At 51.6% G+C, this 23,532-nt stretch overlaps 1 protein-coding gene across 1 annotated transcript; it reads right to left on the bottom strand.

Moving 5' to 3' along the window:
• Window positions 1-14,792: 14,792 nt before the first annotated feature.
• Window positions 14,793-15,322, bottom strand: LOC100328957 (pre-B lymphocyte 1). The gene is made up of 2 exons (NM_001171145.1): window positions 15,277-15,322; window positions 14,793-15,190 (listed from the first exon to the last, which is right to left on the bottom strand). The coding sequence occupies exons 1-2, from the start codon at window positions 15,320-15,322 to the stop codon at window positions 14,793-14,795; spliced, it is 444 nt and encodes a 147-aa protein (NP_001164616.1).
• Between the last annotated feature and the right edge of the window lie 8,210 nt (window positions 15,323-23,532).

Here is a 23,532-nt window from a genome sequence, read left to right as displayed (position 1 = left end):
TCGCGCGCTCCGCGGTCTCCACGCCCTTCGCGCCCGCACCACGGCCTTCGCGCCAGCCCCGCGTTCCCTATCTATTCACGCCCCGTGCTCTCTGCACGCGGTGGCTTCCGCGAATCACACAGCGTAGCTCACATTTCCACCACCGGCATTCAGTCCAAGTTACCCGGACTAACCTGGCGAATTCCAACCTGGCAGCCCACGTCTCTGCCTCTGGTTCCAGATTTTCGCCTTTTGCTCCTCGGGCTGACTTAAGAATTCCAAGCTGGCTTACGTCTCCGCCTCGGCCTGCCCCCGCGGCTTCAATTTCCCTAACATTTTTCTCTACCCGGTATGTTTCCCTAAGTTTTCTTCCAACAATATTCCTCCCTCATTTCTCCTGGCCTCTCCCCACAGTCCGTATCCAAGTCTAAGTTTCTTCTAGGTTTCACTTTCACTTTCAACCTGCAGTCCGTATCTGAGTCTAAGTTTCTTCTTGCTCTCACTTTGAATCCTAACTTCTTTCCCACAGTCCGTATCTGAGTCTATGCCTAGGCTTTCAATAGCTTCTTCCGGCACCTTTTCCGTCCGGCTTTTCCCTAGGCTCTTTGCTAGTCTCTCTCTCCGGTATTTTCCCACTTCTTCCCGTTTCTTCCCTCCTGGGTTCCCTATCCGAGTCACGGCACCATTATGTCGCTCCCCGTCTTCGTGGAGGAGCGACACAGGACCCTGCGCTGTTCTTTTGTCTGCTCGGCCCTCCCCGGGTTTGCTGCTGGTTCTTCCCGGGTTGGCTACCGTCCCTTCCACCTCCGTGGAAGGGCGGTTCCCCCTGCCACTTTTCCCCACTTCCGGGGGGGAGCGGCACACCGCCGGCCGGCTCTCTCGGGGGCTGCACAGGTGTTCCTTCAGATAGATGTTCCTTTTAGATGTTCCTCGTGCATGTTGTCTCTCTCCTCCTTTATAGTCCTCCTCCGCCAATCCCAACTCGGCTGCCCACACGCCGAGTATGCTGCTCTCCTCCAATCAGGAGCAGGATCAGCTCCTGGAGGTCATCACTCAAGTTGGCAAGAGGCAGCTGCGTAGAAGCTGTTTCCTCCTCTCTCAGCGCCATATTGTGGGAGAGCAGATGCATAGAATAAGTCTTAATTCCAGTAACAGTCTAGTCCGAGTTGCTCCCCACAGATCCCCCTTTTTTATTTTTGGCGTTGATACGCGCCTGTCTTCGGTGCCCCGTGGCACACACTCTGCTCTGCTTGCTAGAGTTGCCCACAGGGTCTTACAAGCCCTACCAATCAGGCAAACCGAGTCCGGGTCCTCTCTTCGCCATGTTGTGAGGAGGTTTTTAGGTGCTGATGCGTGCCTGTGTTCGGTGCCCTGCAGCGCATGCTCTGCTCTGCTAGAACTGCCTGCAGGTGCTTACAAGCCCTAGCAATCAGGCAAACCGAATCCAAGCCCTCTCATTGCCGTCTTGTGGGGAGACTTATTGGTGTTGATTCGTGCCTGTCTTCGCTGACCTGCAGCCGCCCACAGGTGCTTATCGTCTTACTAATAAGGCAGACCGAATCCAAGCTCTCTCATTGCCATGTTGTGGGGAGGCCTTATTTTTCTCTATTTCTCTATCTCCGGGCATTCCTATTTCTCCCATTTTACTTCTATCTTCCAGCATTCCTATTTCTCTCATTTTACTTCTAAACTTCTGTTTCTCTTATCCCTGCGGCATCCCGACGCCCGCCCCGAGGCTGCTTCTCGGCGCCTCGCCCCGCGGCGGGTTCCCGGCTCTGCGCCGCTTCAGCCCGTGCTTCTCTCATCTGCGCGGCTTCCTGGCGCCTGCCCTGCGGCGGGCTCCCGGCTCTGCGCGGCTCAGCTTCGCGCGCTCCGCGGTCTCCACGCCCTTCGCGCCCGCACCACGGCCTTCGCGCCAGCCCCGCGTTCCCTATCTATTCACGCCCCGTGCTCTCTGCACGCGGTGGCTTCCGCGAATCACACAGCGTAGCTCACATTTCCACCACCGGCATTCAGTCCAAGTTACCCGGACTAACCTGGCGAATTCCAACCTGGCAGCCCACGTCTCTGCCTCTGGTTCCAGATTTTCGCCTTTTGCTCCTCGGGCTGACTTAAGAATTCCAAGCTGGCTTACGTCTCCGCCTCGGCCTGCCCCCGCGGCTTCAATTTCCCTAACATTTTTCTCTACCCGGTATGTTTCCCTAAGTTTTCTTCCAACAATATTCCTCCCTCATTTCTCCTGGCCTCTCCCCACAGTCCGTATCCAAGTCTAAGTTTCTTCTAGGTTTCACTTTCACTTTCAACCTGCAGTCCGTATCTGAGTCTAAGTTTCTTCTTGCTCTCACTTTGAATCCTAACTTCTTTCCCACAGTCCGTATCTGAGTCTATGCCTAGGCTTTCAATAGCTTCTTCCGGCACCTTTTCCGTCCGGCTTTTCCCTAGGCTCTTTGCTAGTCTCTCTCTCCGGTATTTTCCCACTTCTTCCCGTTTCTTCCCTCCTGGGTTCCCTATCCGAGTCACGGCACCATTATGTCGCTCCCCGTCTTCGTGGAGGAGCGACACAGGACCCTGCGCTGTTCTTTTGTCTGCTCGGCCCTCCCCGGGTTTGCTGCTGGTTCTTCCCGGGTTGGCTACCGTCCCTTCCACCTCCGTGGAAGGGCGGTTCCCCCTGCCACTTTTCCCCACTTCCGGGGGGGAGCGGCACACCGCCGGCCGGCTCTCTCGGGGGCTGCACAGGTGTTCCTTCAGATAGATGTTCCTTTTAGATGTTCCTCGTGCATGTTGTCTCTCTCCTCCTTTATAGTCCTCCTCCGCCAATCCCAACTCGGCTGCCCACACGCCGAGTATGCTGCTCTCCTCCAATCAGGAGCAGGATCAGCTCCTGGAGGTCATATCTCAAGTTGGTAAGAGGCAGCTGCATAGAAGCTGTTTCCTCCTCTCCCAGCGCCATATTGTGGGAGAGCAGATGCATAGAATAAGTCTTAATTCCAGTAACAGTCTAGTCCGAGTTGCTCCCCACACTTCCCACTGCCTGTCCTTAAATGCACAGAGCTAAGGAGCTAAGGCGCACACCCTCGTGGCTGGGGCCGCCTTGCGGTGCAGTGGGCTAAGCTGCCGCCAGCTCGTTCCCCACCTCGGAGTGCTCCAGACCCAGTGCCCTCAGGTCACGTTCCATGTGCACAGTTGAGTGAATCACTGGCCACAGGCAACTAAACTCCACTTCCAGCCTCGCCCTGCTCCCCGGGAGGTCAGGGGGTGGAATTCTAGTCCCGTAGCTGGTTGCTCTGGCAACAGCTTTCCCAGTGGCCACACCAGGCTAGACTGAGGTGTGGTTAAAAAGGCTTATTGCCAATAAAGGGTTCTATTCACCTTACTTGTGCCTGAGTGACCTCAGCAATGGGGGGTGGTGGATGGGTAATGAAAATTTAACAGGTGCTCCTATGCCCTCATCACTTAGGAAACCACAAGGGCTCCAGGGGTTCTGGCCAGGAGGCAGGGATGGAGACCAAAATATCTTTCTTCTACGTTGATGGATGTTTAGACAGGCAAATGGTAAACAGTCGGAGAAAAATACTGTGGCTGTTAGTCAATTTAAAGAGCTGATATGAGGGTAAGAGGAACGGTGTGTCAATGAAGAGGTAAAATGGATAATCCCAGGGACTGGCGTAGTGGGTTAAGCTGCGGCCTGCGACACTAGTGTCCCATATGGGTACTGGCTTGAGTCCTGGCTGCTCCACTTCCCATCCAGCTCTCTGCTCCTGTGCCCAGGAGAGCAACAGAGGCTCAAGTGCTAGGGCTCCTGCCACCTCCACAGGGACCTGGACAGAGTTCCAGGATTCGGGCTCCAACTCTGACCAGCCCTGGCTGTTGCAGCCATTTGGGGAATGAACCAGCAGATGGAAGACTTGTCTTCCCAACTCTGCATTTCAAACAGATAAAACATCTCTTAAATAAATGGATAATCCTGTTTCAGGACAGGAAAAAGCAGGAAATTGACAACAAACGTGGGGGGAAAAACATGGACTTAACAGTGTGCATCATGTGGAGACCAGGTAGTAACACAGAAGTTAGTATAAGACCAACAACTTGTCCCAAGAAGCCACTACCACTTGGAGTGGGAATGGGGGTGGCAGATGGACTACTTTCATTACCATCCTATCCCATGGTACTACTCATGGCTTTTAAAATAGAAAAGGAAAACACAGCCCCCTACTGCCCATCTGCTTCTGCCACAGCACAGGCTGTTGAGAGGTAGTGAGATAGACCCCGGGACAGGATCTCATCTTGCTGGACCACCAACCAAACACAAAGCAAGGAGCAAGGGTGCACCAGTCACCACTGACTGCAGATAACAGGGGCCAAGGGTGAGTGAGCGGGACGGGAGGGGGGTCAGCTCTGAGCTGGGAGCCCAGGATCGGGATGCGAGCTTCCACCCTCACGGGATCAGCAGCCAAGAAGTGGAACTAACAGCACAGCCCACTACTTAAAGAAAATGACCCGGGGCCGACATCGTGGCACTGAAGGTTAAGCTGCCACCTGTGATGCCTGCATGCCATATAGGCACCCATTGGAGACCCAGCTGCTCCACTTCTGAACCAGCTCCCTGCTAAAGTGCCCAGGACAGCCAAGATGGCCCAAAAGCCTGGGCCCCTGCCACCCACGTGGGAGACCCAGAAGCAGCTCCAGGCTCCTGGATCTGACTTGGCACAGCCCAGCCTTCACAGACATTTGGGGAATGACCCAGCAGATGGAAGACCTCTCCCTAACTCAGCCTTTCAAATACATCTGTAAAAATAAGTGGCCCAATCCTGTTTTGATGCTGGTTAAAACCAACCAGATGTGCTTGTACGTGGACACGAGTTGGCTTGAGACCATCTAGCGGTGAATGCGCCATAGTAGCCGGACCCAGCTGAGGCTGAAGGACCCCATGCCCGAGCAGCAGCCTCAGCTAACTCACCTTACACAGGAAGCCCGAACCCCTCACTGTTCATTCTCCACCCTCAGCTGAACGAGAAACTCGTGTTACCTCAATAACTCCATGGGCATATGCATCCACCACCCTTTGAATAGACATCATCCATCCCAGAACTTCATGAGTAGGTAGAACTTCCCTGAAAACAAGCCCTGTAAGCGGTAGCTCTTGGCTGCTCCAGTTTTTGGTCACAAGACACCCTTGCTCCTGGCTTAGTTGACTGAGATGGTTCTGAGCATCTTCATTAGCATTAACAGTGTACAAGGGGCCGGCACTGTGGTGCAGCAGGTAAAGCTGCCGCCTGCCGTGCTGCCATCCCACATGGGCACCAGTTCGAGTCCCGGCTGCTCCACTTCTGATCCCACCCTCTGCTGTGGCCTGGGAAAGCAGAAGATGGCCCAAGTCCTTGGGCCCCTGCACCTGCATGGGAGACCTAGACAAAGCTCCTGGCTTTGGATCGGTGCAGCTCCGGCCATTGCAGCCAGCTGGGGAGTGAACCAGCAGATGGAAGCCCAACCTCTCTGCCTCTCCTTTCTGTGTAACTCTTTCATGAAATAAAAAAATCTTTAAAAAAGGAGGGGGGAGGGGAGCCACAGGCTAGGAAGAGACGTTTTCAGTGGCTGTAGTTAATGTACTAACACAATTAAGAATTATGTTAACCATGAGAAAGATACCCCAGAAGTGGGATTTTCCCCTAACGAGCAAAGTGTATCAATAGACAATTCAGAGAGGGAGTCACTGTGTCCTCACTTGATCTGGAACTTAGTTCTGGAATCCAGGCACTCAAGTAGAGCATGGAGAAGACGGTAAACATGGCGGAGTTCAGCCAAGCAAGTGCAGACTTAGGAACAGCAGCAAGGGGACTTTCGGACCACGTGAAACCCATCCATGTAGCTAAGGTGCTTACTGATGTCAGGCTCCTGCCCTCCCAGAAGCCGGGAGGTGGGGGCCCTTCCTCCAGGTGTTGGCTGTAGCCGTGAACCTGCTTGGCCATCTTGAGTCTTCTCAGCAGGCAGATGAAGGCTGCAGCCTACAGTTGTTAGGAACCCTTCGCATTTGTTCAAGTCGGCTGGAGGCCTGGTTGAAGAGGGCTCAGGGGAGCCCGGTAGGGAGTTTGGTCAAGGAATCTGCCAGTACATATCAGCAACAGCCTATTAGTCAGTAGTGGTAGAGGGGTGAGTATTTGGTGCAGCCTCCATAGACCCCCCAAATCCCATATGGGAGCACCTGGGCTTCAGTCCCAGCTCCGCTCCCAATTCCAGCGTCCTGCGGACCTGCACCTGGGAAGCAGCAGGCGATGGCTCAAGTCCCTGGGTCCCTGCCACCCACATCAGAGACCCAGGTGGAGTCAGGGGCTCCTGGCCCAGCTTCAGCTGTTGCAGGCATTTGGGGAGTTAACCAGGGATAGGAGCTCACTGTGTCTGTCTGCCTTTCAAATAACACGGAAATAACTGGTGAGGAGAACCAAGTATACTCCTGTGCTCCATCATAGCCTTAATGGTGTATGAGCAGTACCTGCAGGAGGAATGGAGCTTCAACCTGGAGACAGCATGGACACACAGTGGACAGAAGAAGCAAAGGGTGGAAAACACACGCAGAATCTTCAGGAATTGGGTTTTAACATCTCCAGCTTTAGACTATCAAGCTAGTTACAGTTTGGGCCGTGCTTTGGAGTACCAATCAGAATATAGTTATCTCACCAGCGTTTGAAAACAACCTAAAGCAGGGCCAGCTCTGTGGCACAGCAGGTAAAGCTGCCGCCTGCAGTACTGGCGGTCCCACAAAGGTGCCGGTTTGAGTCCCGGCTGCTCCACTTCCAGTCCAGCTCCCTGCTAATGCACCTGGGAAAGCAGTAGAAGATGGTCCAAGTGCGTGGGCCTCTGTACCCATGTGGGAGACCAAGAAGCTCCTGGCTCTGGCCTGGCCCAGCCCCAGTCATTGGGGCCATTTGGGGAGTGAACCAGCATGATGGAAGAGCTCTCTGCCTCTCTGTAATGCTGCCTTTCAAATAAGTTTTAAAGCAGGCAAACCAAGCAAGAACAAAGGACCAAGATGAAGCAGAACCTACCTACAGCCCTGCAGCGTGACACCTCGAGCCCTGAGCCACGCCGGCACCAAGCAGAGGATGGTGGGAAAGCTGCTGCACCTATTGTCGCCGCCACCTTCCTGTGCTTATAAAGGAGCCGCCGAGGCCTCTCATTGGTCACACTGACTAGGTGCCCACCCCCAGGCCAATCAGCTCTGAGCTGGTGTGGGGCTGATGTAATGCCCCCAGTAGCTCCCTGCACTACCTTTTTTTTTTTTTTTTAATTGTCTCCCACGTTGCATATCAGGGCTCAATCCATGGTGTCTTCTCCAGTTTGTCGATGTTGCCTTGGCCAACAAAGCAGTCAGTCTGTTTTCCCACCAGACTTGGTTCCTAGAATCCCCCCATCGACTGCACATTTTTACGGTTGTCTTGTGTGCTTGCTTTTTGTGTTTTTTTTTTTTTTTTTTTTTTTTCTGGAAGGTTTTCCCCAGAAATCCACCCAACCACACACACACACACACACAGACCCTTTTCTTCCTTAATTTACATTTTGGAGAGAGGCACTTGTTTCCCTCATCCCCTGCTCTGGCTGCTGTCAATGCCCTCTGGCCATAGAACACCAACCCCTCCAAGTCTCTTCTCTCTGAATTTTTTTAAGGTTTATTAAAACAGATTTAGAGAAGCCAGAAGCCAGGATTCCATCCAGGTCTCCCACATGGGTAACAGCGCCCAAGTACTTGAGCCATCTACCCCTGGCTTTCCCAGGTGCGTTAGCAGGGAGCTGGATTGGCAGTGGAGCAGCTGGGACTCCAGCCGGCACTCCAACATAGGGGGCTGGTGTTGCAAGCGGTGGCTTAACCCACTGCACCACAACACAGACCGTTCCTCTAAAAAACTTCAAGTCAGTCTTACTTTGTCTCTCCCTATAGTCATTTAGACAGCCCAAAGACATGACTAGATACCCCCGATACAACTAAACACCTGACTTTCATTGTTAAATGCAATCAGGTGGGGCCAGCACTGTGGTGTAGTGGGTAAAGCCACTGCCTGCAGTGCCGGCATCCCATATGGGCACCAGTTCGAGTACCAGCTGCTCCACTTCTGATCCAGCTCTCTGCTATGGCCTGGGAAAGCAGTGGAAAATGGCCCAACGTTTCACTACAGGTGAAATCACTTTAGATGTTTTCTTAGATAACTGAAAATTTCATTCCAAAGCCACCTATATTTAAAAAAAAATTCTAACCATCTTTGAAGGAAATATTTCTCAACTCTTTCCTTTAGAAGTAGATAAAATATGACTTTATTTGGATTTTATAAAATAAGCTCTGAGTGGGGCCTCGCAGCCTCTTAGTTAATGTTCTGTTTGTCACTCCGGGTTTTGGCTCGCTCGCTGGCTCTCTCCTGTGTCTCTGTTACCTCTGTCTATCTGTCCTTACTGCCTTGCTCCCAGCTATCTGCCAGCTATTTAAGGTTGTCAGCCAACTGCTGAGTAAATGCACTGTTTGTGCAGTGCTTATACAAAATTGACCTGTTTGGTGTTAGTGTTTATCCTAACACTAACACATGATGGATGGTGCATTTCTCCAGATATACTGACCCCTCTACTGATTTGCAGAGAAGCACGTATGTTTGCAGTGTGGGGTCAGCTTATTTTAATTTGGATCGTACACTAGGTTATTTTAAACTTTGGGAATATTAAGCTTTGAGTTGAGGTAATTTTTAAAAGGTACTGTATTCAAAGAGAACTAATTCTACCTAAAGCCTTTGTAAGTCATTAAAAACCAAGTTAGTCAAATCTAGAGAGAGAGAGAGAGAGAGAGAAAGGAAGGGAGGGAGGAAGGAAGAAGGAAATGGGCCAAGTCCTCAGGCCCCTGCACCCACATGGGAGACCCAGAAGACGCTCCAGGCTCCTGGCTTCAGATCAGCTCAGCAGTGGCCATTGCGGCCAATTGGGGAGTGAACCAGTGAATGGAAGACTCTCTCTCTCTCTCTCTCTCTCTCTCTCTCTCTGCCTCTGCCTCTCTGGACCTCTGCCTTTCAAGTAAATAAATAAATCTTTAAAAAAAAGACATGGCCAAAATGCAAAAGATGTATTGATTTTTTAAAGCTATTGTCTGTAATTATATCTAATATAGTCTCAATCATTTATAAAAATTCACCACCTTTAACCAAAGTAACCAAAGCTGTTTTCATCAGAAAAATCTAGGACTGTTGATCTGTTTTTCTCCAGATGGGTTTTTCCCAGGGTCCAGACACAGTCAACACACAAGAAAAGCCCCAGTGTCCACGGGGGAAGAGGGAAGCAGGGTTTCGGGGCCATGGCAGGCAGGGCAGCAGCAGGTACACACAATCCCAGGGGCAAGTGCGCAGATGGGGGTACCAGGAGGGGCTTCCAGGTGGGCCTCATCTCCATCTTCCTAACCTGGGCCCGGGAGCCAGGAACCCTCTGCCTGGCCCCTCCAGGTAACAGCGGGAACTCTCAGTACCCCCATGCCCTTCTTTGGTCTGTTCAGGCCCTGTGGGCACCTGGAGGGGTCTTTGCTAGTGAGTGGACCCTAGCAATCTGGGAACCCCTCTCCTGACACCTTCTCCCTCCATTACAGGTTCAGAAAGTTCTCTGCATTGACCTGTTTCAAACTTGTCTATCAATCAAAAGGGTGTGTGTGTGTGTGTAGTCTTCCTAGACAGAAGTAGAGGTGTGGTGGAGGGGCTAAATCAAGGTAGGAAGACGTGCTGTTGGCACACCAGAGAAAGCCAATCATTGCTCCCTCTGGGGGTCTTGCCCAAGAGGTGAGGGTTGAAAGAATGGTGGAACCCTGTGTCAGTGGCTGCCAAGGGCCACCAAGTCCTTCCTCCAAGTAAGCAGTTGGGCGGAAGTTGGAAGGCCACCAAGGGAATCGGTGTTTGATCAGTTGCCATCAGCTTAAGTAGGCAGAAACAAGGTGAGGAGTGTGGGGCGGTGGATTGTGCACAGGAAACAGGGCTTGGGGAAGGGTCTGAGCCAATCTTGAAAGATGGTGTCATGAAAAGGAATCTGAGAGGCCAGAAGCCAGCACTGTGGTATAGTGGGCTAAGCCTCTCCCTGCAGTGCCAGCATCCCATATGGGCACTGGTTCAAGTCCCAGCTGCTCCACTTCTGATCCAGCTCTCTGCTATGGCCTGGGAAAGCAATAGAAGATGGCCCAAGTCCTTGGGCCCCTACACCCATGTGGGAGACCAGGAAGAAGCTCCTGGCTCCTGGCTTCAGACTGGTGCAACTCCGGCCATTGCAGCCATTTGGGCAGTGAACTAGCAGTTGGAAGACCTCTTGCTCTAACTCTCTGTAACTCTCCCTCTCAAATAAATACATAAATCTTAAAATAAAATAATAAGGAATCTGAGTCTGTTCCCTCACCCCACATTGCCTTTTCATAAGCCACATATACCCGCTGACCACCGGGAATATGACTGGTCCAAAGTAAGATGAATAAAAAATAAAAAAATTAACATTTATTTAGTAAATATAAATTTCCAAAGTACAGTTTATGGATTATAATGGCTCCTCCCCCCCATAACTTCCCTCCCACCCACAACCCTCCCATCTACCACTCCCTCTCCAATTCCATTCACATCAAGATTCATTTTCAATTATCTTTATATACAGAAGATCAATTTAGTATATATTAAGTAAAGATTTCATCAGTTTGCACCCACACAGAACATAAAGTGTAAAATACTGTTTCCGTACTAGCTATAGCATTAATTAACATTGAACTACACAATAAGGATGGAGATCCTACATGGGGAGTAAGTGCACAGTGACCCCTGTTGTTGACTTAACAATTTGGCACTCTTGTTTGTGGCGTCAGTAATCTCCCTAGGCTCTTGTCATGAGTTGCCAAGGCTATGGAAGCCTTTTGAGTTGGCTGACTTTGATCTTATTTAGAAAAGGTCATAGTCAAAGTGGAAGTTCTCTCCTCCCTTCAGAGAAAGGCACCTCCTTCTTTGATGGCCCATTCTTTCTATTGGAATCTCACTCGCAGAGATCTTTCATTAGGTCCTCTTTTTTTTTTTTTGCCAGAGTGTCTTGGCTTTCCATGCCTAAAATACTCTCATGGGCTCTTCAGCCAGATCCGAATGCCTTAAGGGCTGATTCTGAGGCCAGAGTGCTGTTTAGGACATCTGCCATTCTATGAGTCTGCTGTGTATCCTGCTTCCCATGTTGGATCGTTCTCTCCTTCTTAATTCTATCAGTTAGTATTAGCAGACACTAGTCTTGTTTATGTGATCCCTTTGAGTCTTAGACCTATCACTAACCAGAATCTACAAAGAGATCAAGAAATTCCACAACATGAAAACAAACATCCCACTTAAGAGATGGGGCAAGGACCTCAATAGACATTTTTCAAAAGAGGAAATCCAAATGGCCAACAGACACATGAAAAAATGTCCAGGATCACTAGCAATCAGAAAAATGCAAATCAAAACCACAATGAGGTTCACCTCACCCCGGTTAGAATGGCTCACATTCAGAAATCTATCAACAACAGATGCTGGTGAGGATGTGGGGAAAAAGGGACACTAACCCACTGTTGGTGGGAAGGCAAACTGGTTAAGCCACTATGGAAGTCAGTCTGGAGATTCCTCAGAAACCTGAATATAACCCTACCACATGACTCAGCAATCCCACTCCTTGTGATTTACCCAAAGGAAATTAAATTGGCAAACAAAAATGTGGTCTGCACATTAATGTTTATTGCAGCTCAATTCACAATTGCTAAGACCTGGAATTAACACAAATGCCCATCAACAGTAGACTGGATAAAGAAATTATGGGACATGTACTCTATAGAATACTATACAGCAGTCAAAAACAATGAAATCTGGTCATTTGCAACAAAATGGAGGGATCTGGAGAACATCATGCTGAGTGAATTAAGCCAGTCCCAAAGGGACAAATACCATATGTTCTCCCTGATCGGTGACAACTGACTGAACACCAAGAAGGAAACCTGTTGAAGTGAAATAGACACTATGGGAAACGGTGACTTGATCAGCCATTGTCATGGCTGTTGATGTACAACTTAATACTTTATCCCTTTTAGTATTTTTTTGTTCTACTTCATACTATTGGTTTAACTTTGCAATCAACACACACTTATTCTTAGGTGTTTAAAGTTAACTGAAAAGTGATCTCTGTTAAATATAAGAGTGGGAATAAGAGAGGGAGGAGAGGTACAATTTGGGACACGCTCAAGCTGACTTGCCCCAAATGGTGGAGTTAGAAACGTGTCAGGGGATTCCAATACAATCCCATCAAGGTGGCATGTACCAATGCCATCTCACTAGTCCAAGTGATCAATTTCAGTTCACAAAAATAAATTTTTTTAAAAAAAGATGAGTGACAAGTGCAAAATACACAATGGATTTTGAAGAGTGGGCACCAAAATAGTCAACAATCTCATGCCCAATTTTTATGTTGATCATAGGTTGAAGAATAATGTTTGGGGTATTTCTGTTAATAGGAATATATTATGGGGGTTGGCGCTGTGGCATATCAAGTAAAACCACCGCCTTCAGTGCCAGCACCCCATATGGGCACTGATTTGAGTCCCAGCTGCTCCACTTCTGATCCAGCTCTCTGCTATGGCCTGGGAAAGCAGTAGAAGATGGCCCAAGTCCTTGGGCCCCTGTACCTGTGTGGGAGGCCCAGAAGAAGCTCCTGGATTCTGGATTCAGATGGGCCTGCTTCCAGCCATTGCAGCCATTTGGGGAGTGAACAGTGAAAAGAAGACTAACCTCTCTCTCTCTACCCCCCCTTCAAATAATTAATCTTTTTTAAAAACATATTAAAATCATTTATTTTTTTAAAAAAGGTTTATTTACTTATTTGAAAAGTGAAGTTATAGAGAGGGAGAGGCAGAGGCAGAGAGAGAGTTCTTCCATCCATTGGTTCACTCCCCAAATGGCCACAACAGCCAGAGCTGGGCCAGGCCAAATCCAGGAGCCAGGAGCTTTCTCCAGGTCTCCCATGCCGACCCCCATCTCTTTCTTTTAAATTGTTTTAAAAAATATGGTCACTATAAAAATTGGAAACTACAGATGTATCTTGCCTATGTACCTGAAGGTGTGGAAAAGAATGAAGGGTTAGAGAGGTGGAATGCAGGCAAGGCTGGATCTGGGAGCAGTGACAGTGAGGTGTGCAGGGCACAGGCTGCAGCCCGAGGCCTGATAATGGCTGAGGCTGGACCTGACTCAGCTGGAAGGAAAAGACAGGCTGGTGATTGGCAAGGAAAGGGTGACAGTGGCGTTTTGTGGAGTGCCTGTGACAGTCAACCCCGGGGCTAAATGCTTCGCGTAAAATGAATCCACGCTAGTCTACGTATCTACATGCTACCTGGTGAAACCTCCAAGGCCAACAGAGCTAAGCCCCTCCCTGTAGCTGAACAAAAGCCCAAGTCCAAGGTCGAACCCTCATGGAGGATAATGGAGCCCAGGACACTCTTCCTGGATTTGTTGTGCTAGCACAGAATCCCGGAGTCACAGAGTATGGGGGGGGGTGACAGGCAGAAGATGGTGTTTTTCTGGAGGCCACGTGGCTGACCTTGGGGGTGGGGCCAGGGGCAGGGGGAGCCTGAAACTTCTGTGCATTCGAGGAAGTGAAAGAACACAGGGTCCCTGGGGCCTGCTGTGAGCTGACAGCAGTTTGACCACAGGCAGGCCAGCAGCACGTGGGGACCAGCCAGTACTGACATGTGTCCGTCTCTGGTTGGAGAGGAGGAGGGGCTCTCGGGGTCTTTTTTACCATCCTAGTGGACGTTCTCACCCAAGTTGGGGTCACAGGAGGAGCTGAAGGGGACCCTGATGATCCCAGGAAGCAAAGGCTTGGTTGAAGCCTTTGGAGGCGGGACCTGGGGGTGGGGGGGGCCTCCAGAGCAGGGGTGGCCCACTATGGCCCCAGTGGCCACACCTCCGGCAGCCCCACCTGGCTCTGTAAATGAGATCTGAGGAGCACAGGCACCAGCGCGGGCTCCCATGATCTCTGGCTGCGACTGAGCATTGAGCATCTGCAACGGCCCACGGGGTCAAAAATACTCACTCCCTGGCCCTTTCCAGGAAAAAACAAACAAACAAATCCTGGCTCTGTGCCCGAGAGTGAAGGCACTGCTCTCCCTTAGATGGGTGCTTCTCAGCTGGGGAGACTCTGCCACACCTGGCGACACTTGGTGACGTCTAGAGACCCGTGGGATTGGCACAATCCGAGGAGTGACACAGCTGGTGGGCAGAGGCCAATCCTGCAATGCACAGGACAGCCCCACAGCTGAGAACTAGTTAGCCAAGAATCTCAATAGAACCAAGGCGGAGCTCCCTGCACCCCCAGGTCACCTCCCCCAGAGACCCAGGGAAGGTGTCCCTACGCTCATTAGCCCTGTAAACTCAGCTGATGAGTCAGCTGATGCCTACAGAAAGGCACGCCCTTGGCAAAGATGTCCCTTTCCCACCCCCACCAAGAACGCAGGTGCTTTGGTCAGCTGTTCCCCCACCCCAGCGCTGTGATCTGGGGTGAGCCCCTGGCCACATTGCCCAGCCAAGCCAGCGGTAATGGCCAAGCTCTCTGGGATCCTGGCTCGCAACTGCGCCCCACCCATCCTGACTGCTCCAGTGCCCAGCAAAACACAGCACTGCGACTTCCGAAGACACAGGAACTTTAATCCCTCACCCCAGCCTCCAACCCGGGGGGCTTCCAGCAACACTGCCCATGCCAAGAGACACTCCAGGGTGGCCTGGGGACTCCTGGAACTGGCAGGGGGCACCGATCCTGGTGTCTCCACCTCAAGGCGCGCTGTCCTTGGGCACCTGGGACCCTGAGGCCGCAGGCTCCTCTTCCTCCCTCCTCTTCCTCTCCATCTCCTCCTCCAGGCTGCCCATGGCGCAATAATACACAGCCTCATCCTCCGGCCGCAGCTCCGAGATAATCAGGTAGCCGCTGTTCCGGGCCACGTCCTTGGATCCAGAGAAGCCAGGAGGGATCCTGGGGCCGTGGCGCTGGTTGGAGTGCGAGAAGTACTGCAGCAGGAACCTGGGCGGGTGGCCTGGCCTCTGCTGATACCAGTAGATGCTGTGTAGTCCCACGCTGTGGTCGCGGCTCAGGGTGCAGGTGAGACGGACCGTGGTCCCCAGGGCCGAAGATGCGGTTGGCAGCTGGTGCAAGGCCGGCTGAGGGCCACCACCTAGGGGCCAAATTCAGCATATGGGGCAGGGCAAGAGGCGCGCAGGGGCAGGGGGCTTGGGCTCCGGGGGTTCCCAGTTCCCTCACCTGCGCACTGGGCAAGTAGCAGGAGCCAAAGTGGAATCCAGGACATGGTTCCTAGCCACACAGCACAATCTCCCATGACCTCCACTCCTGGGGTCTTCACTCTGAGCCGGCAGCTCCCTCCCTGCTCCGAGGGGTGGGACCCTACACGCCCCGGTCCCTGGTCACTACCATCCCAGGCTTTCATGGGTTTGCAGCGTCAGTTACAGGAACAGCCTTTGTGGCTCTGGTCTTGCTCCGTGGCAGCCTCTGAGGGAGGAAGCACCTGCTGGAGACTCCCAGGCCGGGGCCCAGGACGGCAGCCGGAGGGCTCGGGTCCCTCCTGGGAGTGACCTCAGCTTCCCCCTCAGAGGGAACTGGGGCCCTCAGAAATAACTTTTCCTGTCCCACTTTAAATGCCCAGCGAACTGGAAAGAGAAGACACAGCCTCAGGCTGCTGACAGCACCTGCTCAGTACACACCTGTTGTCTGTGACCTTTTAAGATTTTGAGCCGGCGCCGTGGCTCAATAGGCTAATCCTCCACCTTGCGGCGCCGGCACACCGGGTTCTAGTCCCGGTTGGGGCGCCGGATTCTGTCCCGGTTGCCCCTCTTCCAGGCCAGCTCTCTGCTATGGCCAGGGAGTGCAGTGGAGGATGGCCCAGGTGCTTGGGCCCTGCACCCCATGGGAGACCAGGAAAAGCACCTGGCTCCTGGCTCCTGCCAGGATCAGCGCGGTGCGCCGGCTGCAGCGGCGGCCATTGGAGGGTGAACCAGCGGCAAAGGAAGACCTTTCTCTCTCTGTCTCTCTCTCTCACTGTCCACTCTGCCTGTCAAAAAAAAAAAAAAAAAAAAGATTTTATGTATTTATTTATTTTGAAAGGCAGAGTTGAGAGAGAGAAAGAGAAAGAGAGAGAGAGAGAGAGAGAGAGAGAGAGAGAGAGAGAATCCGCCATCTATTGGTTCACTCCCCTAGAAGACCACAACAGCCCCTGAAGCCAGGAGCCAAGAACTCCATCCCAGTCTCCCATGTGGGTGTAGGGGTCCAAGGACTTGGGCCATCTTCTGCTGCTTTCCCAGGCCACAGCAGGGAGCTGGATTGGAAGAGGAGCAGCTGGGACACTACAAACCTGTGCCCATATGGGATGCAGGCACCACAGGTGGCAGCCTCCCCCACCGTGCCCCCGCACCAGCCCCTGTCTGTGGCTTCTTTTCTTGCTCCAAGGACACAGTTGAGTAGTGGCAGAGACCATTGGGCCACAAAGCCAGAAACAGCCCTTTCCAGGAAGTATCTGCAGGTCCTGCCACTCTCCCGTGCAGAAGAGTAAATGCATTTTTTCCTCTCTCACTTGGACCAGCGGTTCTGTGCATTTAACTTCACAGGCCCTGGAGAGTATAGGGTGTTCTGATCCCTTCCTCACCCTAGGCGTGCCTTCAGCCCAGCTCCTGGCCCTCCTAATATTGAAGTAGAGTGACTGGAGTCTTGGGAAGGAGACCCCAGGGGAACCCAGACTCCTAGCCCTGCCCACTCTCCAGCCCACAGAGCAGGTTCCCCTGGGTCCTCTTAGGACTGAACTGTGTCACCCCAAAACTGGCACAGCAGGCTAAGCTGTCGCTTGGGATGTCACATTCCATGTCTGAGTGCCTGGTTCAAGTCCTGGCCGCTCTGTGATTCCAATCCAGCTTTACTGGGAGGCAGCAGATGATGGCACAGGTACTTGGGTCCCTGCCAGCCACGTGGGAGATCTGGATGGAGTTCCCGCCTCCTGGCTTTGACCTGGTCCAGCCCTGGCTGTTGCAGCCATTTGGGGAACAAACCAGCACATAGAAGATATGTCTCTCCAGTTCTACCCCTTTCCCTGTCAAATAAACCATTGTAACATGATAATAAGGAAACAGGGAGGCAGATACATGAGGACCTGAGCCCTGAGCCCTGGTGATGGCCAATTTGCCTGAGTGCCCAGTTATCAAAACACTAGGAGGTGGTTACAAGACACTTTTCCAGGGCCAGCACTGTGGCATAGTAGGTTAAGCCTCTGCCTGCAGGGCCAGCATCCCCTACGGGTGCTGGCCTGAAACCCAGCTGCTCCTCTTCTGATCCAGCTCCCTACTAATGTGCCTGGGAAAGCAGCAGAGGATGGCTCAAGTCCTGGGGCCCCTGCATCCACATGGGAGACCTGGAAGAAGCTATTGGCTCCTGGCTTTGGGCCAGCCCAGTCCCGGCAGTTGCGGCCATTTGGGGAGTGCACCAGCAGATGGAAGACCTCTCTCTCTCTATCTCTATTTCTGTCTCTGCCTTTCAAATAAATAAATAAATACATGGTTAATAAAACTCCTTTTCCATGATTTCCAATGAGGAGCATGGCCTTGGGAATCCATGGTGGGAGTGAGAGGCAGGAAGACCCCTGCAGGCAGTGGTGATGGCCAGGACGTGAAGGACTCTTGGCTCCAAAGCAGCCATGGGCAGAAGACTAATGTGGCTTCTCTGAGAGGGAAGCAGACAGAGGACACCCTCAGCAGTGCGGGCTCTCGCGCTCACCGGAAACAGCAGAGGGGCTTTTTCTGGCATCGTGGTGGAAAAAGAACGTTGCCCTCCACGCACCTGCTGTGCAGGTGTCGCCTGCCCTCTCAGGAGGTAAAGTCCCTGGCTCAGGGCTTGAGGAGAAACTCCAAGGAAGAGGTCCAAATTCAAAGCCAGAGACTGAATCTGAGACACAGGGCCGACCCTGGAAAATGCAGGTGTGCTCCCCAAAGCCGAGGGGACACGTGTGTTCTGAACTCGCGCTTGGATGGGTGGGTGTGGGGTGCAGGGGCTGAGTCCCCACCTCGGGTCACCCACATCCCCTCAGAGTGCACGGGTTCGAGTTTCCCCTCTGCCTCCAACCCAGCTTTCTGCATACGCACGCCTAGGAAGGGAGCAGGCGATGGCTCGAGTGCTTCCGTCCCTGCTGCCCCTGTGGAAGACCTGGATGGAGCTCCTGGTTCCTGACTTCAGCCTGGTCCAGCCTCAGCACTGTGGGCATCTGAGGGGGGAACCATGGTGGGGAGAGCTCCCTCTGCCTCCCCCCTCCCTTTCTCTCTCCCTCTCCCTCCATTCTATTTCTCTCTCTCTCTCTCCTTCAAATAAATTCCTTAAATAAATAAATTTATTAAAAGGCACCAGTCCAGGCCGGCACTGCAGCTCACTAGGCTAATCCTCCACTTGCGGCACCAGTACTCTGGGTTCTAGTCCCGGTTGGGGCACTGGTTCTGTCCGGGGAGCTCTTCTTCCAGTCCAGCTCTCTGCTGTGGCCCGGGAACACAGTGGAGGATGGCCCAAGTGCTTGGGCCCTGCACCCACATGGGAGACCAGGGGAAGCACCTGGCTCCTGGCTTTGGATTGGCACAGCATGCTGGCCATAGAGGCCATTTGGGGGGTGGACCAATGGATGGAAGACCTTTCTCTCTGTCTCTTTCACTAACTCTGCCTGTCAAAAAAGAAAGACACCAGTCCTATCATATTATGGGCCATCACAATCAACTATGACCTGATCTTAATTATATGCACAAAGACTATTTCCAAATGATGCCACCTTCACAAGTGCTGGGAGTTAGGAACAGGTAATAGTGTCCCCTTAATAGCCTTTCAATCCTTGATCTTGGGGTTATTTTCTTTCTGCTTAGATCTTCTTTCTTTTGTTTCTGACTTGTAGTTATCCATGTGAAACTCTTCATCTCTGTGGTTAAGCTTATTCTTAAGAATTTTATTTGGGGCTGGTGCTGTGGCATGGTGGGTAAAGCTACTGCCTGCAGTGCGGGCATCCCATATGGATGCCGGTTCGAGTCCTGGCTGCTCCACTTCTGAGCCAGCTTTCTGCTGGGAAAGCAGCAGGAGATGGCCCAAGTCCTGCGGCCCCTACACCCATGTAGGAGATCTGGAAGAAGCTCCCTGGCTCCTGGTTTCGAATTGGCACATCTCTGGCCATTGGAGTCATCTGGGGCTTGAACCAGTGGGTGGAAGACATCTCTCTCTCTCTCTCTCTCTCTCTCTCTGCCTCTCCTTCTCTCTGTAACTCTGACTTTAAAATAAATAAGGAAATCTTAAAAAAAGAATTTTATTCTTTTCAATGACACTTTTGAGTGAGATTCTCTTAATTTACTTTTTGGACAGTTCATTGTTGTGTGTATAAATATGATAGCTTTTTTCATATTTATTTATTTGAAGGGCAGAGTTACAGAGAGAGAAAAAGAGACAGAGATAGAGAGATCTTCTATCTACTGGTTCACCCCTCAAATGGCCACAATGGCTGGAGCTGGGCAGCCAGGAGCCAGGCTTCCTTCAGGTTACCCAGGTGGGTATGGGGATCAAACACTTGGGTAATCCTCAACTGCTTTCCCAGGCACATTATCAGGAAGCTGAATCAGAAGTGGAGCAGCCAGGACTCAAAAAAAAGTGCCCATAGGGCATGCCACACTGCAGGCATCTGCTTTACCCACTGAGCCATGGTGCTGTCCCCATGATTGCTTTTCATATGTTGACTTTGTGCCCTCCAATATTACTGAACCTATCTAGTTCTTTTTTTAAGATTTATTTATTTTTAAGACAGAGTTAGAGAGAGGTAGAGATAGAGGTCTTCCACCTGCTGGTTCACTCCCCAGATGGCCACAATGTTTAGAGCTGCACTGATCCAAAGCCAGGAGCCAGGAGCTTCTCCTGGGTCTCCCATATGGGTGCAGGGACCCAGGCACTTGGGCCATCCTCTATGCTTTCCCAGGCCACAGCAGAGAGCTGGATTGGAAGAGCAGCAGCCAGGACTAGAACCAGCACCCATATGGGATGCCAGAACTGCAGGCCAGGGCTTTAACCCACTGCGCCACAGCGCTGGCCCTGAGCCTATCTAGTTCTAACAGTACTTTTGTTGAGGCTTCACAGTTTTTTGTGTAGCAGGTGTTGTGGTGCAGTGGATAAAGTGGGTTAAGAGCACTGGTTGGAATCCCAGCTGCTCCACTTCCAATCCAGCTTCCTGCTAATAAGGGTCTTGGGAAAGCAGTGGAAGATGGTCCAAGTGCTTGGGCCCCTGCAGCCATGTGGGAGATCTAGATGGAGTTCCTGGTCCTTGGCTTTGGCCTGGCCTAGATCTGGCTGTTGTAGACATTTGGGGAGTGAACCAGCAGATGGAAGATTCTCTCTCACTCTCCCTCTCTCTTTCTCTCTCTTTTTCAAATAGGCAAGTAGATCATTCATTTTAAAAATTTATGCATATATGATCACACCTAATGCAAACATAATTTCACATCTTCCTTTCCAGCTGGGGTCCTTTAGTTTCTTTTTCTTCTCTAATTGTTCTGGCTGGGCAATGGTGACTAACATGTCAATGAACCTGGGACTGCAAATACTTCATCTAGGGGTGATTTTACTTCCTTTGCACATGCAATTTATTGATTTGAAAGGCAGAGTTAGAGAGAGTGACAGAGAGAGAGAGAGAGAGAGAGGTCTTCCATCCACTGGTTCACTCCCCAAATGGCCACAACGGCTGGAACTAGGCCAATCTGAAGCCAGGAGCCAGGAGTTTCTTCTGGGTCTCCCATGTGGGTGTGCACAGGAGCCCAAAGACTTGGGCCATCCTCTGCTGCCTTCCCAGGCACACTAGCAGAGAGCTGGAGAAGAAGTGGAGCAGCTGGGACTTAAAGCGGTGCCCATATGGGATGCTGGTATCGCAGGCAGCAGCTTTACCCACTACACACAATGCCAGCCCCAGGAGTTTTCAACACTTAAGCTAGTCCACATTGACCCCCAGGATACACCTATTACCACTTGTGATTTCCCACCCACGTTCTACCTCCAGCAGGGGCCTCTGTCTGGGGAAACCTGTGATTCTTTGATCTGCCAGTCACATCCGTTTTCGGAGGAATGTTTTGTCTGTGACCTCATCTCTCGTGTATCCAAGAAAAGTTAATTTTCAGTTTGTTAAGCTTTTCTCTTGTTATGAAGCTGTGAGTGCCAAGCCCCATGTTTCCTACATTGGCCCACATCCTGGAACTCTATTTGTCTTTTTTGTTTTAAATAATGAAAATTTAGGTTTGCTTGTTTCACCAGCAGGTGGTCTCTTATCATCCCCTTTCCTGAACAAAAGGGAAGAGATGTACCAGGAAGAGTTCCATTTTTGAAAAATAGGAATAAGTGGCATCCTAGAATTAAAGCCTGGGCACCAGGCAGCCTTGAGTGTTCTTTCCCTGTTCTTCCTCATGTGTGAGCTTTGACATCAGGTCTGTCCTGTCTGGCTGAGAGAAGTCTAAACATGTGGAGTATGGACTCTCATTAGTGGAAGTGTTACTGAAATCTAAGTCCTCATCAACAGTGCCGGATTAACGAGGACAAAGCTGGAGGATGAAAGAAAGAGCAAGTTTAATTATCTACCAGTGGATGAGGAGGGTAGCAGTATCCTCCATGGGGTGGTCTGGAGGTCTTAAGAAGTGCAAAAGAGAGGTTGGGCTGCAAGTCAGGAGTTGAAGGTAGGGGCTGAGGAACAGGTAGATGACAAAACTGGTTGATAACAGGGTGTGTTATCAACCTCAGATATCAATGCGGGGACCAGTGCTGTGGCGTAGCGGGTAAAGTGTCCACCTGCAGTGCTGCCATCCCATTTGGCCACCAATTCAAGTCCAGGCTGCTACACTTCTGATCCAGCTCTCTGCTGTGGCCTGGGAAAGCAGTGGAAGATGGCCCAAGTCCTTGAGACCCTGCACCAACATGGGAGATCCAGAGGAAGCTCCTGGCTCCTGGCTTCTGATCGGCATAGCACAGGCCATTGTGGCCAAATGGGGAGTGAACAAACAGATGGGAGACTTTTCTCTCTCTCTGCCTCTCTGTAACTCTTTCAAGTAAATAAATCTTTAAAAAAAGAGATAAATTTAGGGACAGGTGTTTGGCATAGCAGTTAGGATGTCTCTTGGAATCACTGCCTCACGTATCAGAGCACTTGGTTTTGAGTCTCAGCTCTGCTTCTAATTCCAGCATTCTTGCTAATGCACACCTGAGAGTCAGCAGGTTAAATGGCTCAAGTAGTTGGGTGCCTACCACCCATATGGGAGGCCTGCATTGAGTTCCTGGCTGCCAGCTTTGCTTGGTCCAGCCCTGGCCTTTGTGGGCATCTAGAGAGGGAACCAGTAGATGGAAGAGTTCTGTATATGTGCGGGTAATTAGGCACATGAGGAAATTCAAAGATGGTGCCCAAAGGAAGTAAGGTGGGTGGAACCCAAAGCTAATTGGCTACACAACATCAGGGGAAGTGATGACAACTGATGACGATTGTATAGACATATGGCTAGTCCTATAAAAAACTGCCCCATAAACTGACCTTTTAAGTGATTGGTTGGTCCTTATGCCCTGCCCCAAAGACTCTGCAGTTTTGTGCTTTAAAAGGCTTTGTTATGCGTGCAATAAACGAGTTCTTGCTTGACTTGACGCCCCTCTTCATCTGATTGTCTCCGGGATCAGAAGGCTGTGGAACGGGCAAGCGGCGCACTTACCTTTCCTCAGACCCAGTCCATCCTTGTTCGGGTGAACTAAGACCCTGCATCTGGCGCCCAACGTGGGGCTCGAACCGTAACTTTTCGGCTGAGGCTAAGCAGTCTCTCAGGGTAAGTGAAACCCTCAGTATGGGTAATGCAGTTTTGTCCAAAGAGGACAAGACCTTAAAGGCCTTACAGGACTTGGGAGAGCCCAAAGACTCAGAGGAAGATGGCAGGGAAAGAGAATGGGCTAAGAGTAATCAGGAAGCAAAAACGAAAGTAAAAGTCATTCTACCTAGCCCATCTGCCCCAGAAGGACTGGAACCCCACCCCCCCATACCTCCCGGGGGCAGAGGTGGCCTCCCCCTGTGTAAAGCCATGAAGGGAGCTACATGATCTGGACCCTTGCGATTGCTTGGGAGGAGGGAGGAGAAATGAGATGACCTATGTGGGAGCAGCCACTGGCATGGCAGCAGCTATGCCACTTTCTCTGCTGGTGCTGCTGCCCTTGGGGCCAGGCGGCTGGGGCCAGGCAGAGTCCCCACACAACACTGTGCAGGAGGATCACCATGCATGGAGCCCAGTGGGGACCACAGGAGCTGGAGTGGCAGTGGTAGGGGTGGCCCCGGGCCAGCAGTGGCCTCAGCATGGGGCCAACAGCTGCCACCAGCTGGGTCGAGCGGCGGCATGGACCCGGAGGATGATGGCAGTAAGTGCCAGGGCTGGCAGCCTGGGCGGGGGCCACAGGTGGGGGAAGGGGAGGGCTGCAGCTCCGGGCCCCTCTCTCCAC

The sequence above is a fragment of the Oryctolagus cuniculus genome, chromosome 21 (genome assembly GCF_964237555.1).
Source record: "Oryctolagus cuniculus chromosome 21, mOryCun1.1, whole genome shotgun sequence".
Taxonomy (NCBI): Eukaryota; Metazoa; Chordata; class Mammalia; order Lagomorpha; family Leporidae; genus Oryctolagus; species Oryctolagus cuniculus.
Note: the sequence above shows the minus strand (reverse complement) of the source record. Positions and strands in the feature narration are given on the sequence as shown.

Coding starts and splice junctions, on each gene's coding strand:
- LOC100328957 (NM_001171145.1), bottom strand. CDS start 15,322: ATGTCCTGGATTCCACTTTGGCTCCTGCTACTTGCCCAGTGCGCAG. Junction 15,191..15,276: donor GCTACTTGCCCAGTGCGCAG/GTGAGGGAACTG, acceptor TTTGGCCCCTAG/GTGGTGGCCCTCAGCCGGCC.